We start from the raw sequence: 19,679 nt of genomic DNA on the forward strand, positions 1-19,679 counted from the left end.
ATTCCTAGTAGTTTTTAATCCTTTATTTTTTTTCATCAAATTATTTTGTGTGATTTCACATTGCTCTCTTTTATTTCTTTTATTTTAAAATTAATTCTTTTAATTGTCATTTAAATAATAATAGGTTAACACAATTTTAATATTTGGTATACAATTTTCATGGAACGGTACTCTACTCGCTCTTGATTACTTGTTTGTGATTTCGTATACTTGCGAATAATAGATAGATAGATAGGTCCTCCTTACATATTACACAAATTATCACTCAAAAGAAAGTCCTATTCTTTAAATTACCTAAATCAAATGTAAAGCCAAGGGAAACACTTAGAAGAAAGCTACTTGGGTTGTTTTCATCTTCTACATTTCCGTATAGGTGAAAGCTCTGCCTCTCTCTTCAAAGCTCTCCACATAATACTAGGTTGTAATCAAGCCAAGCTCAGCAAAGCTTCATGATGGTTTTTCTTTTTTTTCCTCCAAGCTCAATTTTCCTCAATCTTGGTTTGCTAACTTTTCAAACAAACTTGAGCCCATTCACAAGCTTAGCATGCTAATTTAATATTAATTTTATTTAATAATTGCATTGCTATTTAAATAATGTGCATTAATGTTGATTTATAATTTCAATCCCACATAATATATGTTTTTTGTAAAATGATTTCCATAAACATCAAATAAAATATTTTTTAAATAACTTTTTTTATAAAATAATTACATTAAAATTAAAATTAATTGAAAAGAAAGAAAGAGACAAACATACTGGTTTAAAATTCTCATGGCTGCACACCATGTTTGTAACCCCTTGAACATGCCAATAAGCACCGCAAAATGCCCTATCACATCCCAAACCTGCAAGAGAAGAAATTACAAAGCTTTGATAACTCCAATGATCTAGCTCGCTATAGGTGCTGGCCTCTATCAAATTTATACTCACAAAAGTAAACCAAATTCAGTCTATCAGAAAACTTTTCCTGTAACTGAACATTACCACTATTAAACTTGAAACATAAGTTTGAAACAGAAATGTAGCCTTAGCCTACTTTCGAGAAATTGTTTAAATGTTAAAATCCAACCAAGACCTTATCATTATTAGGGCTTTCTTGTTAAAAGTGTTCTAAATAGCATAGCAAAGACAAAAAGCTGAGACTACAGCACAAAATAATCAAAACATAATCCTGGCACATACAGTGTTGTGGCACACCAATTTCTATTCTGGAAGGCATCATTCCTCCACAAGCATGACATTGCAAATGAACAGTGTCCTGGCTGCAGCGAAAGCCACTATATTCAGCCCCTGATTATTGTAAATGAAATGTTTAAATAAAGGTTGATCTACATTTAGATAATAAAAGATCAAAACTTACAATAAGAAACAACAAAGGCTACTTTCACTTTCCTGCATGTGTGTGTTTTATCATGTAAACATCTCTATTTTTCTCATCTCTTAATGATCAGTAATTTGTAGTAGCATATGAAAACAATGAATTTTTTATGAAAACAATGAATTTTAATAGGCAACTTTTTTCACTTAAACTCAATGTATTTAAAGTTACGAATTTTATCATTCATTATAAAAACATTATAGCATATTTAGTGAAAAAATATTTTTTGTTCATGTATTTTCATCAATAGGGACACATATATATACATATACAGGATACTATAAACCTATTAGGAATCTAACTCCTAATAGAACTCTATTTACAACTAGTCCTTAACATCCAAAATAAATATCAACATGAGATTACAACATAATTGATCCATTAAAAATTTTAATTTATCTTTTTTGGATTGTTACAAAAATACCATGTGAACACAAAGTGTAACATGATCAAGCATCAGACAATGCAATCCAGTAATAAAGTAGCACAAAAAAATAAAGCCTTGTTTTTTTAAGGAAAAATAAGAGTTAACCCCATACGTATTAATCTTTGCAGATGTTCCAAACATCCAACATCAGCTCAAGAATCCTCATGTTATAATCATAACAGGGCAATCAGGAAACAAATGACCATTAGAATTAAAGGATTTTCAACCTTGTTGAGTTATGGTGTAGACAAGGATGGCAAGGACATGGCCAGAAAGAGAATACATAAAGGGAGTGTCATAATATGTTATGAATAAAACATGCAAATAACAGAGAAAGTTTGTTCATGTTCTTTCCTTCTCTTCAATTCAACTCTAATTCCTATGAGAATGAAAATGGAACCTCTAGTCATCCTCAGCAAAGATGACTCGAGCCTAGTGGCAACATTTCCCCCTTTGACAATAGGATTTAAACATCCTAATGCCAAACAACATTGGGATGGTATAGTAATTTCCTTCCTAGATTACTAATGGGAAAGAAACACAGCCAGTATGAATAAAATCGTATTGAAAAAATAAAATGATAAGCAAGTAATGTTTACCACACTGAGGGCACGGGAACTCTACGGAGTCTACAACATCACTTTCCACCTCCAATACTGAATGGTCCCTCTTTCGATTGATATGCTTACCACTTTGAATGACCTAATATACATCACGAGCAAAAATCACACATGTATTGGATCTTTCATTCTCCAAAAGACCTAAAATGAAGTGGAAGGCATCATTTATGCTACTACACAAAGTAAAAACATAAAACTGGAACCTGAAGAAATCAAAAGAATGACAATAAAGCAACAGCACAATGCAAAAGCAACTCCATCAATTGATAGGTCAAAAGAAAAACTATTGCAAGATAGATCTTCAGCACATCTTTAAGACAAGATAATATTCAATTAATAAAGAGCTTGTCACATGATATCAGGGTGATAATATTGGGTATAAGTGGAAAGCTAAGCCTCAATTTTTTCTTATTCCCAAACATTAGCTATAAGAAGCCAATCAAATCTTTCCCACAGTTGAGTTTAAGAACAGATTTGGAAAAATATTTTTTCTGTATTTCTTATGTGTTCAATGTGATTCATACATCCTATTTACACACAATCATCTCAATCTGAATAGGAAAAGTAATCTAATTCTAAATAGGGAAAAACAAATAAGGCAAGAATAATTCTCTCCTAAATAGTCTATATACAAGTCAACACTCCCCCTCAAGTTGGTGCATAGATATTGCACATGCCCAACTTGCACACCAAGTTATGGAATCGTTTGTTTTTAAGCCCTTTAGTGAGAACATCACAATCTGATTATCCGAAGTCACATGGATAAGCTTCAAAACACCTTGGTTGACTTTTTCTTTTATGAAATGTCTATCAATCTGTGCTTTGTCCTGTCATGTTGAACTGGATTTTGAGCAATATTAATTGCCGCTTTGTTATCACAAAACAAAGTTGAATCTTCTCCTTTCGACATTCGCAGTTCTTCCATTATCTTCCTTACCCATAACAGTTCGCAAACTCCTTGAGCCATAGCTCTATATTCCGCTTCTGCACTCGAACGTGCTACCACAGTCTTCTTTTTACTTCTCCAAGTAACTAGGTTTCCTCCATCAAAGGTACAATAACTAGAGGTTGATCTCCTATCATTTGGAGATCTAGGCCAGTCAGCATCAGTAAACGCTTCAGTTTTTAGATGACCATGCTCAAAGAAAAGTAGACGTCTTTCAAGTGCAGATTTTAGATATCTTAAAATGCGAAAGACAGCTTCAAGATGAAAACTACGAGGATCATGCATATATTGACTAACTAGACTTACAGCATATGCTATATCAGGCTTAGCATGTGAGAGATAAATCAATCTGCCACCCAATCTTTGATATTGACCCAAATCAACCGAGTCTCCCATTTATGCTTGTAATTTGTGATTAACTTCTATGGGAGAATCAGCTCATTTACAACCCAAAATGTAAGTTTCTTTTAAGAGATCCAGGATATATTTCCTTTGAGAGTGAAAGATCCCTTTATCCGATCTAGTAACTTCTATACCCAGAAAATATCTCAAATCTCCCAAGTCCTTAATCTCAAACTCTTGAGCCAACAACTTCTTTAAGTGAATAATCTCCTCTTCATCATTTCCAGTCACAACCATATCATCAACATAGACAATTAGTACTGTGATCTTAACATTATAGTGTCTAATAAATAAAGTATGATCAGCATTACTTTGAGAATAGCCGAAGGAAATCAAGGACTTACTGAATCTATCAAACCATGCTCTAGGTGACTGTTTCAACCTATACAATGCTTTCTTCAATCTGCAAATTTTACCTTTGGTTTTCTCATCATTAAAGCCTGGAGGAATATCCATGTATACTTCTTCTTCTATATCACCATGCAAAAAAAGCATTTTTTTTTACATCAAATTGATGCAGGCCCCAATCCAAGTTGGCTGCACAGGACAACAAGACTCTAATTGTATTTATCTTTGCAATTGGGGCAAAAGTCTCCACATAGTTCACTCCATATGTCTGAATAAATCCCTTAGCCACCAATCTGGCTTTGTATCTTTCAACGGTGCCATTTGCCCTGTGTTTTACTGTGAATACCCATTTGCATCCCACTGGTTTCTTCCCTAATGAAGGGGTGACAAGTTCCCAAGTTTCATATTTTTTCCAAAGCTTTCATCTCCTCCACCATTACCGCTTTCCATTTTGGATCTCGATATGCTTCCTGCTAATTCTGTGGAATAGAAACAGACAACACAAAGGCTCTATATGACGGTGATAAGTCGTAAGAAACAAATTGGGATATAGGATGTTTGATACAAGTTCTAACCCCTTCTCTAAGAGCAATGGGAAGATCAACATCATCAACTACAGGATTAGAATCAGAAATATTCACAGAAGAAATTGCATCAGAATTAGAACTAGGAGTTATAGAGGACTCAACCACATGGATTTTCAGGAGCTGATTGCAGAGATGACATGTGTATCATGCGTGATGGCATTAACCTTCTCTCTTCGACTGTACCTTTTTTAATCTGACCTATCAAGTCTACCCTTTATAGGTTCTCGCTCATCAATAGTGTTCATATTCACAAATTGTTTAGGAACAGATATGGACATAGGAGCTAAAGGAGCCTCCTCTTCTATCCTAATCTCCTCCTGAAGAGGAGTTTGAGAGAAATAAGGCTCAAACTCAGACTCTCTAAAGGCCACATCCATACTCCCAAAGTATTTTCGAGATGGGGGATGATAACATCTATACCCCTTTTGGGTGGTAGAGTAACCTACAAACACACATTTCAGAGCTCTAAGTTCCAACTTGCCTCCATGCCCACGATGAACAAAACAAACACAACCAAATACTTTTGGAGGAACAATATATGAAGTATTACCCTGTAAAGCAGCTATAGGGCTTTTGAAATTGAGTGTCCTAAGAGGCATTCTATTAATAAGATAAGCTGCACTGAGCACTGCATCTCCCCAGTAAGTCTTAGTACATTCATGGTGAATAAAAGGGATCTAGCTACTTCAAGTAAATGTCTATTTTTCCTTTCAGACACCATTTTGAGCACTAGTATTTACACAACTAGTTTGATGAATGATTCCATTAAAGTCTAAATAAGCCTGAAACATGCTATTCATATACTATGTTCCATTATCAGTTCTCAAACTTTTGACCTTTGCATTAAACTGTGTACTAATCATGTTATGAAAAGACTTAAAGCAAGAAAACACTTCGGTTTTTGCTTTTAGCAAGTAAACCCAAGTTAATCTAGTACAACAATCTATAAAGGTAACAAACCATTTATAACCAGATAATGAAACAGTAGAAGTAGGACCCCATACATCAAAATGAATAGTCATGAAAGGAATTGAACTTCTATTATTATGGGAAACATAAGAACTTCTTGTGTGTTTAGTAAGTTCACAACTATCACAAACTAAAGACTCTAACTAGCAATGCTCAAAAGACTAGGATATAATCTCTTTAGGACTACAAAAGATGGATGCCCTAATCACCTATGCCACATAATTATTTCTTGACTAGGATTACTATGATTTCCTAATAGGGCTCAAGTAATACAAGGAACCAAAGAACTGCAAGCCTTTTCGAGAAGATATAGGCCATCATGCAATCTACCAAAGCCAATCAGTTTCCCTGTTCTCAGATCCTGCAAAACACAATGAGTGGGAAAAAATTCAACTTTGCAATTGAGGACTTTTGTAATGGCACTAACAGATAAAAGGTTTACAAGAAAACTGGGTATGTGAAAGACAGAAGTTAAATCAATGGTGGATGTGCACTTAATAGAACTCAGTCGGCCATGCAATTTCCAACATGATTCCTTTGTATGTCTCGGCTTTCCACAATAACCACGTGCTAAATGGTATTTATTGGATGAAATGTGGATAGTTTGTATAGGTTGAGAAGCAAGAAGCCTAGATTTCTCAAGAGCAATAGTAGTTAGCATGACGCCTCTCCGGCTTTCTTCTTGTTAAACATAAGAATATGTTTGCTGCAGTGAAGGCATAGGATCTTTCCCAAGGATTTGAATCGTATTGGATCATATTCAGTATTCAAACCTACAAGAAACTTATATATGCGTCCCTTTTCGACTTTCCTTTGATATCCTACCACATCAGCCTCACATTTGGGATGGTAATCCTCATAGTAATCAAGTTTCTGCCACAAACTAGTCAATTCAGCATAATATTGACTAACGGTCATCTCACCTTGCTTTGTTCCTTGAACTTTATTCCGAAACTCATACACATGTGCATCATTCCCATGTTGAGAATAAGTTTGGGAAACAGTCGACCAGATTTTTGCTACAGTGTCCAACATCAAATAGCCACAGTAATCAAACCTACAAGAAACTTATATATGCGTCCCTTTTCAACTTTCCTTTGATATCCTACCACATCAGCCTCACATTTGGGATGGTAATCCTCATAGTAATCAAGTTTCTGCCACAAACTAGTCAATTCAGCATAATATTGACTAACGGTCATCTCACCTTGCCTTGTTCCTTGAACTTTATTCCGAAACTCATACACATGTGCATCATTCCCATGTTGAGAATAAGTTTGGGAAACAGTCGACCAGATTTTTGCTACAGTGTCCAACATCAAATAGCCACAGGAGATCTAAGGTGGCATGGAATTTAAGCCAAGACATCATCAATGAATTTTCAGAATCCCATTTATCATAGGTTGGACTAGTTATTTCAGGCTGTGCTTTAGTTCCAGTGACATATCCTTGTATTCCCCGAGCTTTGACAAATAACAGACATGACCTTGACCAAGCAAGGTAGTTAGTACTGTCAAGCCTAACTGAACTAATTTGTAAAGAAGGATTGTCCAAAGAAGCAACCAATTTCGTTTCAATAGTTTCAATTTTTTTCAACAGGTTTATTCCCATCAACCATGACTTAGTGATTGTTGCAAGAAAAACCAACTGCTGGCAAAGTGATAGTAACACAAATAAATACCGAGATACAGATGCACAGAAGAACAAGTCACGAATCAGGCTGGGATGAAGTCAACAGAGCAAGACGAGTCTGCAAGAGTAAGTCCGACTGAGATAGGCTACCGGAAAGTGACTCACACGACGGCACGTGGTGGAGAATGGCCGAATCTGTAATCGGCGCGTGAACCCACGCGCTTGCTCGAACAGTCACCGGACTTCGGGGAATGGGTCGCCAGCAGCTGGTCTTCCTTCTAGGGGTGGTGGTGTACTTTAACTACACCTAGAAAACCTCCGATAGCTTGCAACAGTCCCTGCCTTAAGAGCTCTGTTTTCGTAATTTCCAATCCCGCTCTGATACCAAGTTGAGTTCAAGAACAGATTCGGGAAAATATTGTTTCTGTATTTCTTTTGTGTTCAATGTGATTAATACATCCTATTTATACACAATCATCTCAATCTAAATAGGAAAAGTAATCTAATTCTAAATAGGGAAAAACAAATAAGGCAAGAATAATTTTCTCCTAAATAGTCTATATACAGGTCAACACCTACACATTTCAGACGAAAAAAGAGAAGGCATGCATATATGAACCAAACATGAGAACTTAAACATGCAGCTAAAAAAAAGGAAAGAAAAAAAAAAAATGGATTCTACAGTGAAGCAAGCCAAAAATGGACCAAAAGTTCATGGCTCTTCTTTGTCTACTTGCAAAATGTTGGGGAAAGAGCTGCTAGTGTTAATGAACCTACTCTGCCCCTGATTTCACTTGCATAAATTCAAGATTCAGAAGAAACATAAACAAAATGGTAAAGTTACTTACGACATTTGATTTTATTGATGCATAGGAATCTAAAAGAGCAATTTCTTCATCTGACCGTTTCAGTGAAGGATCAGCTTGCAGTATATCCTAAGACAAAACAGTCAGCATCCTTATTGCGAAAAAGAAATTTCCAGTAAAAGAAAACTGTTTCACAAAATACAAAGTAAGATAAGATTAAACAAAGGGAAAGAAACCTTGCAAGATTAGTTAAAATATAGACAAACAGATAACCTTTACTGTCATCTAAAATTACAGAAGCAAGTTGCACAGAGAATTTTGACATTAATTAATAAATTATCAAGTTAGCATGCACACATTAAAGGCAGAAATGAAACCAGACAGAATGTGTGTGGAACACCTACTCCAATGAGAGATTAAAAAAAGCAATAAAAGGATATTTTATAATACGAATTGCAAAATAATGACATATGCACCCCAATAGGTACTTAACATTGATCGTCAATCCACATACGAAAGCTTAAAAGGTAGTCCAGCTCATACAAGTGTATGTATAATGCCTTGCCAAAAAAATCAAAATGACGAGCATTTGCAAAAAAACTAAATGAAATGTATGGTATCACCTCCTCAATACTATGCAGAAAGTGATTTCTACTGACAAATTTTACAGCTGCTCTACACTGAGGACAAAGCACGGCTGAACGTTTCTTCTGTGACCTCCTTAGCCACTCTGAGAAGCATCCATTACTGCATTACATAGAACACCAGATTGAAATCAACAATACTGAAACAACAATGTTATTGCTAGGAAAGAGAAACAAAAGCAAATAAATCACATACCAGAAGTTATGGAGGCAAGGAGTAACACTGACAACATCATGCCATACGTTTAAACAAATGCTACATTTTACATGCTCAGCATCTATACAGACCTGATGAAGAAAAAGGAAAGAAAAAACAGGGATCAGCATATTGTAGAAGAAAATGACACAGAATTTAGCATTAAAGTATGCCAGATAAAATTGCATAATTCACCTTTAACCGCTGAGTGCGGGATTCTTGAGGAGGCATTACTTTAAATCTGTAGCACAAGTATCCTACAAATACAAACGATTGCATTTCAGAAAAAGAACATTTAAATTTAAAATTTTTAAAAACAAAAGGAAAAGAAATTTCCACTGACTAATGGTCCCTCTTGCAAGCATATCTCATGCCTCTACAAATTGTCAACTGTACAAATGAACTATCTCACAATTCAAAAAGTTCAACATCAACAGTAGGATCATGGTCTCAACTAATTATGCTAAGTTTAGTTTCCAATCATTTGACGTCACTCATCACATTATATTTGCCTTTCTCAGTTTTAGGATTCAAACGTAACTTTCACAATTTGGAACTTTTAGTGGTTTGATTTTTTGGAATTATTTTTGAATCCTTGTTTTTCCTTTTCTCTTTTTGTCCTTGTTAAAATAGGAGAGTAAGAACACTATAAATTTTCTCTAGAAGCTAGGACTAGTACTAGTTTTTGGAGTTCAAAATTTTGAAGGTTTAGAACTATTCTGAGCCCATTAGAACCTATACTCATAATCAAGCTTTATATAATGATATTAATTTGATCCTGATAGTGGTAATGTGGTATTAGACTGTATCACATTGTCTAGACTATTGTTACTATGAAATTTTAAAAAAAAAAAAAATTAGAAAAAACAATGGTATAAATACTCCCAACATCTATAGTAAACTCTGCTTTTCTAGTCTTGAATTGATTAGCAAAGGTAAAAGTTTGTTTTAACAGAAAACGACAAGTTTTTAAGTTGGCTGTTAATTCTACATTACGACATTAAAAAATAATCACAAAATTAGTATATTTATATATAAATTCTGAAAAGATTTTTTAAAACATTTTCTTATAAATAGTCTAGGAGCTATATTTAAATATATATAAAAAAATAAATTTAGCCTGGATAGAACTTCAAAAAAGGCCTACTAGTTCTTTTTGTAAAGCAGCCTAAATATGGTGTAAGGTTTTCAAAAGAACATTAAAATTAAGGAGAAGAGGAAGGAAAAGAATTAAAAAAAGGGAGACGGAGAGAGAAAACAAAAAGACACATAACAACAGGTATACTGCCATCACTCTCCTCCTCTTAATTCTCTTATTTTCACAATATAAAAGTCATTATATCTTGCCCCATAACAGAATTTATTAGACAAAAAATCCATATCATTCTATTATAGACAAGCCAGCCATAAATGCACAAATCACAGCAACAGATCAGGGGATCCAATATTGGTGAGCCAAAATGCCTTGTAATCCAGCCAATACAGGACATTGCTTTCCATTTTCAAAATCCTGCATATTAGGGGGGCAAAGCTAGAATTTTGAATCAAGAGGGCCAAAGTAATAGATATTCTGTCAGAAAAATAAAATTATTTCTATAGAGTTAATTATTTAGATTTTGTTAATTATAAGCTAAAAACAATTTTAATAGTTATCTTATTAACATTCTTTGTATATCACACTTACAGAAACTAAAATATCATAGAATATAACAGTCTAAAGATTTGAGTGAAATTTTTTAACAACTAGATTTTAATTTTTAATTAATAATTAGAGTCTTCAATAATGAAAGATTTATACAGGGTGAAAGGCAAGTTCTTTAGAACAATAGTGAGACCTGCGATGTTGCATGTAAGTGAATGTTGGCCCTGCAGACCCAACATATTCACAAGATGAATGTTGCAAAAATATAGATGTTAAGATGAATGTGAGATCACAGAAGATTGGACAAGATTAATGACCACATCGGACAAAGATGCAAGTAGCACAAGTTGGGGATAAAACAGGAGAAGAAAGTCTGATATGGTTTGGCCATGTCCTATGTAGACTTTCATGTGCCCCGTTTGGAAGTACGATACATTTTGGTGAAGGATCTTAAAAGGGAAACGTCGACTTAAAATCACAAGGAGGAAAGTTGTCCCAAAAGACCTATTGCTACATGGTATGAGTGTGAACTAAGTCATGCATAGAGTAGAATGGAAACAAAGGATTTAAACAGCGACGCTAATTCATTTGGGATTAAAGCTTAGTTGTTATTGTAACAATAGAAGTTTTAAAAATATTAGGAACTAAATTACAATATAGCTCAAACTATTTTCACACTAAAATTTAATGAAAATTATAACTTAAATTATTAATTCCTTAACAAATAAAGGACTAAACAAATGCTTAAGGGAGTGTCCAAGGAAATCATCAAAAATTTAAACATATCTAAAGATTTGAATTTTGAAAATTTGAAGGATCAAAATTTAATAATATTTTTGGGCAATCATATAAACTTTAACATTTGTCTGCTAATTATTAAACTCTCTAGTCTTGCCATGAAAAATAAAAAGAATAAAGAAAATCTGTACACAAAATAGGGTTTGGTACCAATAAAAGATACATAATTTTTAGAGACCCAAATGTCAAAATCAAATTTGCTATTTCATTATTGTTCCTTTTTTTCAGCCTTTCCTCTTGCTATAATATTTGAATTAAAAAAGGCAAGAATTTTAGGTTTATGTTTTATTTTACACTTGTTAGCACACGCTAAAGGAGGTCAGGTGCTATTATGTAAGGGAGGTGCAAAATTAATTTCTACCATAAAAATATTTTTTTTTTCTACACTAATATTTTGTCTTTCTACACAGCCAACATCTCTGAATTTTTTATGCATTTAACTTTCAAAGAACAACCATATGCTCAACCAGTCATTGATTGAAATTATTCTATCACTAAGAAAATGCAGCTTCAATTGTTTTCTTTGCCTCACTTGAGGAAATCTATTCCTCTAAGTAACTGAGTAGGTGTTTGGGATTTAAAAATTTAAAAAGAAAAGGTAAACAATTTGGGAAGGAGTAACACAGTATCAAAAAGATACAAGAATCTTAATTGGCAATGTTAAAATTACTGAATAGCAGCTAACATCCATACAAGTTCTAATATGACCAGCATATTGCACCAATTACTGCTCTTACTCAAGGAAATTCATAATTAGAAAAAAAAAAAAAAAAAAAAAGAAAAAAGAGAGCAGTGAAGACTAACCTTCTTTATCTGGGCCACTAATAATTTCACTTCCACAATTGATAATAACATCATCTTCATTTTGGATTACAGCCCCATCAACAATTATTGCACTGGAACTATATCAGCAAAAATTAATTAAAAAAAAAAAAGAGAGGAGGTGAAGTTATGATATTTCCTGTGGACTGAGAATGCATACAATTGTTCAAGGGTTACAAAATAAACAATAATCTCGTTAACTTGTTTCAAAAAGATGTACTTGCAAAGGAGAGTGCAATTAGCAAGCAACTATATGTCCACAAGCAACAAATATATATGGAAAAGAGACACCAGCAGTGTTGAATTTAGTGTGTGTGTGTGTGTGTGTGTGTGTGTGTGTGTATATATATATATATATATATATAGAGAGAGAGAGAGAGAGGAAGGGAGAGACCTCGCACACAAGGTGCCAACAGGAAACCAAAACAATAGAAGATGAAAACCTGAAAAGAAGCTGCTTATATTAGCATTTTAACTTCTTCATTTGATACTGCCATTCAAAAGACCTACAACTTCTATCCTAAACACCCTATGCTAAATGTGGCAGCACTTGTAGCGTCCGGCAACCAGACACACAACTTATGCCCGTGGCTGTCCGACACAATATATGATTGACCTCTTGCAAATTACCATCACCATGTCCCCCTAAATATTATATTACCTGCAAAATAACTATAATGTAGTATAAAGTTACCACCACCAAAATTTGTGACAGTATGCCACAATCATGCCACCTCTAACTAAAGATATATAGACAAAGAGTAAGCAAGACTTGGGAAGCATTGATACAAACAGAAATGGCAGGTGGAGAAATCACAAGGAAAAGAACTAGCAAACTGATTCAGGGACTAACAAAAGGCAGGAAGCATGCTCGGAGAGAGAGAGAGAGAGAGAGAGAGAGAGAGAAGGTTAATGTTTCAATCAGATAGAAAATAGCTGATAAAAAAGGAAAGAGTAAAGGAAAAGCATTAAACCAGGCTAAGAAAGTGAAAGAGAGACAAAAACAGAACAGAAAACAAAAGGAATACGAGAAACCCATTTCAAACCTACATCCACAAGCATGTGATTTTTATAGATATATAAAGAAACTTTATTGAGAAAGAAAGAAAGAAGAATAAACCATGAAGCACAAGGAATCTTCCTATGTATCTTAATATACAACTAAGAATGAAAACATAAAACAATAGAAGGATAATGCCTCGCAATCAAGTTTGATAACATTCAAAGAGACACATCTAAAAGCGCCAGAAGCATAAGCCGCATTAGAAGACAAAAACACCATCTTGTCCCCAATAAACATGTTCTAATTTTTTAAGATCATTTTTTTTCCTTCCAAAGAACTTCACAACAGTTGGGGGAAAAAAGCACAATTCAAAGGATTTTGGCATATTTACTGCCACCAAATCATTTCCATTTCAAACCAACATAGGTATCCAAGGATTCTAAACACATTCACAGATCCTCAAAAATGATAAAAACAAGATTCAAATAATTTATCCAAGCCACTTCACAATGTGGAAAGAAGTTATAATGAACCTAAGGAATTCTTATGTCACAAACCACAGTGATTGGGAGATAAACCAGTCTTCTTTTCTGCAATTGGTCATTAGTATTCACCTTTGGAGAACAACAGACCAAACAAAAGTTTCGTGGAGTAGCAAATGCTCCCTCTGAACAGTCATTTTGGCCTTTTGGACAACCCCCTCTTCTTCACTGTGGTTCAAACCTCATTTTGCAATAATATCTAAAGGAGCCTTTTTTTTAAACTGAGGAAGTAAGTATAACCTCAATGACAAACAAATGTTGAGTTTTTTATTCTTCTCTCCTCTATCAAGCATTTATTAGGAGAGCCAGAATTAGATTTGAGTCATTCCTCACCTAAGAGAAGTTCCAGCATATATAAGCTTCCCAGCAATTTTAAAATCCTGAAAAGGCATCCTAGCAACCATTTACAACATTCCATACTCCCACAAACCATTTATTTACATGACTATCTGGAACATTCCAATCGCCCATGACACCCCACCCCCAGGGTTTTTTTTCTCCTTTTTCCAACATTTGGAACTACTTTTTGACTTCAGATATTTTTTCAGCTTATTTAAACCTTAATCAATTGACAAAAATTATATTCATTTTCCCCCAATATCACAAATCCTAGAATTTAATTCCTGATATCAGGCTTTGCATAAGTTCAAAATGATTGTTGATAGCTTCACAAATTCCCAATAAATACACTCTACAATTCCACTCAATTGGGTTTTGGAGCAACTTGGTCATCAATATGGCTAGAACCATTTAGTTCAAGTGAGCCTGAGTTCAACTCAAATGCATTTGTCTGAACTCAAGCCCAAGGTCAGCCCAATTAACAAGGGCATCTTCAGTCTCCAAGACTCCTCATTTTGATAGGATCTATACAAGGCCATCTACTCCTATACAAGGCATTTTGGCAAAGAGGTCATTTCCACAACCCAAACTTAAATACTCAAACTTGAAAGGGAGAAATTTATCATTGCACCAAAGTCTCCAATTAAAATTTAGAACCTTAGACTAAACTTAATCTGAAACTCAGAATGAGCTTTGAGCCAGATAGAGGTCAAGTCATTTTTTAAGACTTTCTCATAAGTTCTACAAACCAATTATCAATTCCAAATTTCTTATAAGTGGACATTGATATGTGAATTATTAATTTAAGAGATAAAGACAATGAAGTGAAAATTATTATTCAAAGGTCTGCCTCAGCATAATATTTAAAATATTACCTAATAATCAGAAAATTAAAAGGTGTAGCTTTTCTAGGACGAAAGGAATAGGAAGTTGAAAGGCATAGATGAATATTAAGTATGCACTATAATCAATTTGTATTGTTTTCATTTCAAACTATGCATCATATAGCTTAAATCTGGTTTGAGGTGCTTAAATGGGCACAGTTACTTCAGCGCAAGCTCAAACAGACTTTTTCATACCAAAAATATCAGGTTTCAAGCTAATTCAACCAACTGATTGCCTAGTCAAAGGTATAACTCTAATTTCAAAATATTACTATGAGAAATTTATTATTGAAATTTAGCTCTTATGTAAGAAAGCTAATATGAGTACCGAGAGTATGCTTTTTTCTCACTTTGAGCAATGAAGACAACCATGGAAAAACCCCCTACCAGAGTTTTAAGACTCAAGATTGGCAACTGCCGAGATTACTCCAACATACCAATATTATTTTCAAGGAAAAAAAGAAAAAATTTGATATTATTATGGGTCAAATCAAATGCCATCATAGATTTACTTGTATTACTAAAGATAGAAGGTTTATAATAACTTCAAAATGACAAAAAGATTGAAATCTGGCAGGGATTTTAAGGTTTGGAAAATTAAAAGGTAAATCTTCAATAAATTTTGCATTTCTTTGTCACCCACAATTAGGCATTCTTTTACCTCTAATTTAGTCATTTCAAAATTATTCAATGAGTAGGTAGAGAAAAATAACATTGTAGAATGTCAAAAGACTACTCAGGATATCGAAACTAGACAAATAAAATTGTTATCTTCATGTTGTTAAATAATATGAATGAGTTTGATTGTAGTCCTCCAATAAATTCACTACAGTATAGCAATAAGTTTATAAAATACTCCCTCCATACCATTTTGTTTGCTTGTTATTCCTTTTTTTGGATATTCCAAAATGTTGCAAGATTTCTAAATTTATATATGTAAAAAATTATTTTTCCCATGATAACCTTTATAATTGTTTATTAAATGAAGTACTTTTATTAATACCTTGATGGGTTATTAAGGGTAAAAAATGGCAAAATAACTTTTGTTGACTAATTTCTTAATATGCGTGTTTTGTCAAATCATGCAAATAAATGAGACGGAGGGAGTATGTTTTTTCAGCCATTGAACACTGGATTTTCATATTTTTGCTCCAAGCCGATAAGAGTCCACTATTTGCAGAAAAGATGATCTACCAAAATTTTGTAAGGAAAATCTAATGAAGCCAGTTATTGACAATGGAAAATGTCAAATAAGCAGCAAGAATTGCAGTTCAAATAATGATTATATCCATAAACAGCTGCAAAAGGCACCTTGTATTCAGCATTATTGCAGAACGGTGACATGAATTCCTTGTTATTTTGCACCATTCATGCTTTTCAAGTGAAGAAGATGTAATTGCTGAGTTGATAACTACATCATTTGACCGTATTTCAATATCAGAATATCTCGAGTCGGATGGTACTGCAACAAGATAAAAACAAATAATCAAAACCCACCATCCCATTTCCAAAAAGTTCATTGTAGAGAAGATTTACAAAATAAATAGAATCTTAGCTAATGGCTAGCATGGGTATATTTTATGTTTAATAGAGGAAGATAGTATTCCAAAAGCCATTGAATTTACACGCTTTCACAATCAAAATTTATGAGTGCAATTGTAATTACTTGAGCAATGTAATAACGAACAACAGCATTTGCCATAGAGAAGGCAAAATTTATCTAGCAACTTCTTATTAGAGTTCACCATAGAGAAACAGAAAGGCAAAAATCATTTTCCAAAATTTCGATTCTTGTTCAAACATGCACAGGCAAAAGCAAGTGAATTTAAACTTTAATTGGAAAAAGATTATAATGGAAAATCTTTGGAATTGCCTTAAAGTAAGAATCAAAAGTAAATTTTTGAAATAAAAGGAAATTAATTCTTATTTTTAATCTTGGCATCGAAAGAGACTTTCTTGGAAGACAAACAGAACATGATTACAAAAAATAATAATAAGTTGAATAATAACAATTAGATAGATTTAAGAGAAATGGGGTACCAAGCTTGGCCCAGATTTCATGAGAGGAGCAGTTCGCAGCAGAGCTTTCACCAACTTCCATAGTAGATTTTTCGTTTATGAATTTTAATTTTGAGAGAGATGGCTTCGCAGGTACTCTAACTGAATATATAGAACACAGTTTTGGAATCGCACGTGTAATCCAATTTTCACATTTTATAGTTTTACACCTGAACTTTCTCATTTTACCAATATGGCAACCTATACTTTGGGAATAACTTATTATACACCCTAACTCTTAATTTTGTAATTATTATGCACCTCTTTTGTGATTAAGAAATTCATTGAGATGTGTTTACTGTAGGCGCTGATGTGGAAAAAAAAAATAAAAAATTGGAATTAAGTTTTGTTCACTCTAATGCTATTGCGGACACTACCATCTCACTGCCGGCGATATCCTTTCGTCCATTCTTTTTCTCTTTGACTCAAATTTTTAATAATTCGAAAGAGGATAATTCGCCTTTTAATAAAAAGCCCAAGTTGGAGAAGTTTCTTTTTACCATATGAGAATTCGCTGCTGCTTTTGGTGTCTTTTTTGCCTTGTCCACTTGTTTATTCTGCAGCTACTTGACAATGCCCACTTATATTTACAAACAATCTTAAGTTACCTCACACAGTTAGAAACAATCAGAGCTACCTTTTCTCAGTTTTCGTTTATTATTTAACATCATTTTTTTTTTGAAAAAAATTAATGGGTTTGTTTGGCTTTTTGGCTTGTGTGAATCAGCAGGTTGAGATGTTGATATTATTTTTTTGGTTTCTTATGGGTTTTGTGGAATATTTAACTTTGTTGCTTGAATATTTTCATTGTTGAATGCTTTTAGTCAAGATTGTGATATATGAAATTTCAACTGAGCACTAACTGACAATTTTTTTATTTTGGAACATATTAATTTCTTGAATTTCTCTTCGGGGTTATGCTAAAACTATATTGGTTTTGGGTATTACAATTTTGAGTTACAGAACATCAAAGGTTGGGTAAAATTGTGGTTTCCCTCTCCAAGGTCTCTTGCTCCTTAGACATGTCCTAGAAAAGATAGAGAACACAGAGGAGATTTTCAATTTGGAAGAAAAAGATAAAGGATAGAGAGATAGGATAAGATAGCATTTTAATTAATTTTAATAATAATAAATAGATTTTAATTAATTAAAATGACATGTTGGATAAAAAAATATGAGTTCACGTGATTCTTAGTGTTTGAAGCCACACTTTGGGATTATAGTGGGAACGGGTGCACAATAGTTACAAAATTTAAAAGGTAGAGTGTATAACAGGTCATTCGCAAAATACAGGATGCCATAGGATTCAAACAAAAAAGTTCAAAGGTGAAACTATGTACTTGGCCATTGTTAAAATGACAAAAAAAAAAAACTAATATTTGGCACATTTTACAATTATGATAAATCATTTTAATTTTATCAATTTAATACCTTATATTTTATTTTTTATAACAATTGACAATTGTAGCCTCCATATATTGTCTTCCAAATTCAAATGTCTATAATAAACCAGGGATCTATTTGTAATTCAATTAGGTCCAATCTATTATGATATTCCCCGATTTCAAGAGATCTCCTCTCCTAGAATCTTGCTCGGTCTATCCCTTAGCAATAGCTATGTACTACCATGTATAAACCTATCTCAAAGACTAAGAGAGGGTTGCAACCATTATTCATATAAGTTTATTTAAGATTCATCTTTCTCATTTAAGATTCATCTTTCTCTTTTAATCATTCAATCGTTAACATCATTGTTATTATTTTGATACCATCAAATTGGTACGATGAGCATGGAATAAAACTTTAGTGTTAAATTCACTATTTTCATGTCTTCCTATCTCTTCAAATGCCAAACAATAATAGCAACCGAAGCTTTTCTATTGCTTGAATTGCTTCCTCTTTCATGAAAAATTTCCTATGCCTTTTTATATTGACACATTCTCTCTCCTCATTCAAGGCAACTAAAATCCATTTGTCTTTCTATTCTCTTTTCATTATTCCCCTACTTCTCTCCATCAATGGAGTTGTAATTTCTTCTCTATCAATGATGAAGCCATAGCAGGAATGTCAATCGCTACAACTGGTCGTTTGCAATCTCTTTGGAATGGGTGTATCATCATTGTGAATAAACAAAATTGAAGACAAATAAGAAGAGAAATAAGATTCTTCTTGGAAGACTGAAAAGGGAGACTTGATATAACAATTAGATGGATAATATCCTCTGCAGGTTAGTTAACAAATTAAATTTATTGATGGAAAGAGTATGTCAAAAGATTTAGTTCATTGTTGCTTTTGAAGAAGTTATTCTTGAGGCTATTTTCCAGTAGATAAAAGCACTTGGATTAATGAAGAATTTGAAAATAAAATTGTGAAGGGGAGAACAACAAATGGTCTTACTGATCGGAGACAAATTATGTCTACTGATAATTCAAGTTGGACTAGAAGTAGTAAGTTTAGGCTTGGTGCAAGTGTAGTTCAAGGTAGCTTTTATGATTTTTGGATTGGCTAAGCAATGAATGAAGCTTTTGTTATGAAGGATCTGTTAGATTATTTTAATAATCTATATGGCCCATATAATTATTTGGACTGGTTCTAATTAAAGATGTCCCAAGACGATAGTTATTGGGTTTAATAG

The 19,679-nt window shown here is 33.4% G+C and overlaps 1 protein-coding gene across 4 annotated transcripts; it reads right to left on the reverse strand.

Annotated features, from left to right (window-relative positions):
* Nucleotides 1-210: 210 nt before the first annotated feature.
* LOC149491573 (uncharacterized) lies at nt 211-17,164 on the reverse strand. 4 transcript variants are annotated; one of them, XR_016319368.1, is made up of 11 exons: nt 17,027-17,164; nt 16,298-16,448; nt 12,201-12,298; nt 9,152-9,213; nt 8,957-9,048; nt 8,740-8,863; nt 8,159-8,245; nt 2,406-2,508; nt 1,184-1,263; nt 758-846; nt 211-520 (listed from the first exon to the last, which is right to left on the reverse strand). XR_016319368.1 is itself a non-coding variant. In XM_089717214.1 (11 exons), exons 1-11 carry the CDS (start codon nt 17,085-17,087, stop codon nt 512-514), a joined length of 984 nt encoding a protein of 327 aa, XP_089573340.1. In that variant the 5' UTR covers nt 17,088-17,164; the 3' UTR covers nt 211-511. The 4 variants fall into 4 exon arrangements, 3 of the variants coding, with proteins under 3 accessions (XP_089573340.1, XP_089573339.1, XP_089573341.1); XM_089717214.1 differs by having other exon boundaries at nt 1,184-1,291; XM_089717213.1 differs by lacking the exon at nt 211-520 and having other exon boundaries at nt 593-846; nt 1,184-1,291.
* Between the last annotated feature and the right edge of the window lie 2,515 nt (nt 17,165-19,679).

Source organism: Jatropha curcas, unplaced genomic scaffold (assembly GCF_041381405.1).
Source record: "Jatropha curcas cultivar XTBG-Jc1 unplaced genomic scaffold, XTBG_Jcur_1.0 HiC_scaffold_1195_pilon, whole genome shotgun sequence".
In the NCBI taxonomy this organism is placed as follows: Eukaryota; Viridiplantae; Streptophyta; class Magnoliopsida; order Malpighiales; family Euphorbiaceae; genus Jatropha; species Jatropha curcas.

Bases quoted from the DNA above. Each gene is read 5' to 3' on its own strand.
- LOC149491573 (XM_089717213.1), bottom strand. From the start codon at position 17,087: ATGGAAGTTGGTGAAAGCTCTGCTGCGAACTGCTCCTCTCATGAAATC. The intron at 16,449-17,026 runs GTACCCCATTTC...ATCTTGTTGCAG, and splicing joins TGAAATCTGGGCCAAGCTTG to TACCATCCGACTCGAGATAT. The intron at 9,214-12,200 runs GTTAGTCTTCAC...TTGTATTTGTAG, and splicing joins TAGTGGCCCAGATAAAGAAG to GATACTTGTGCTACAGATTT.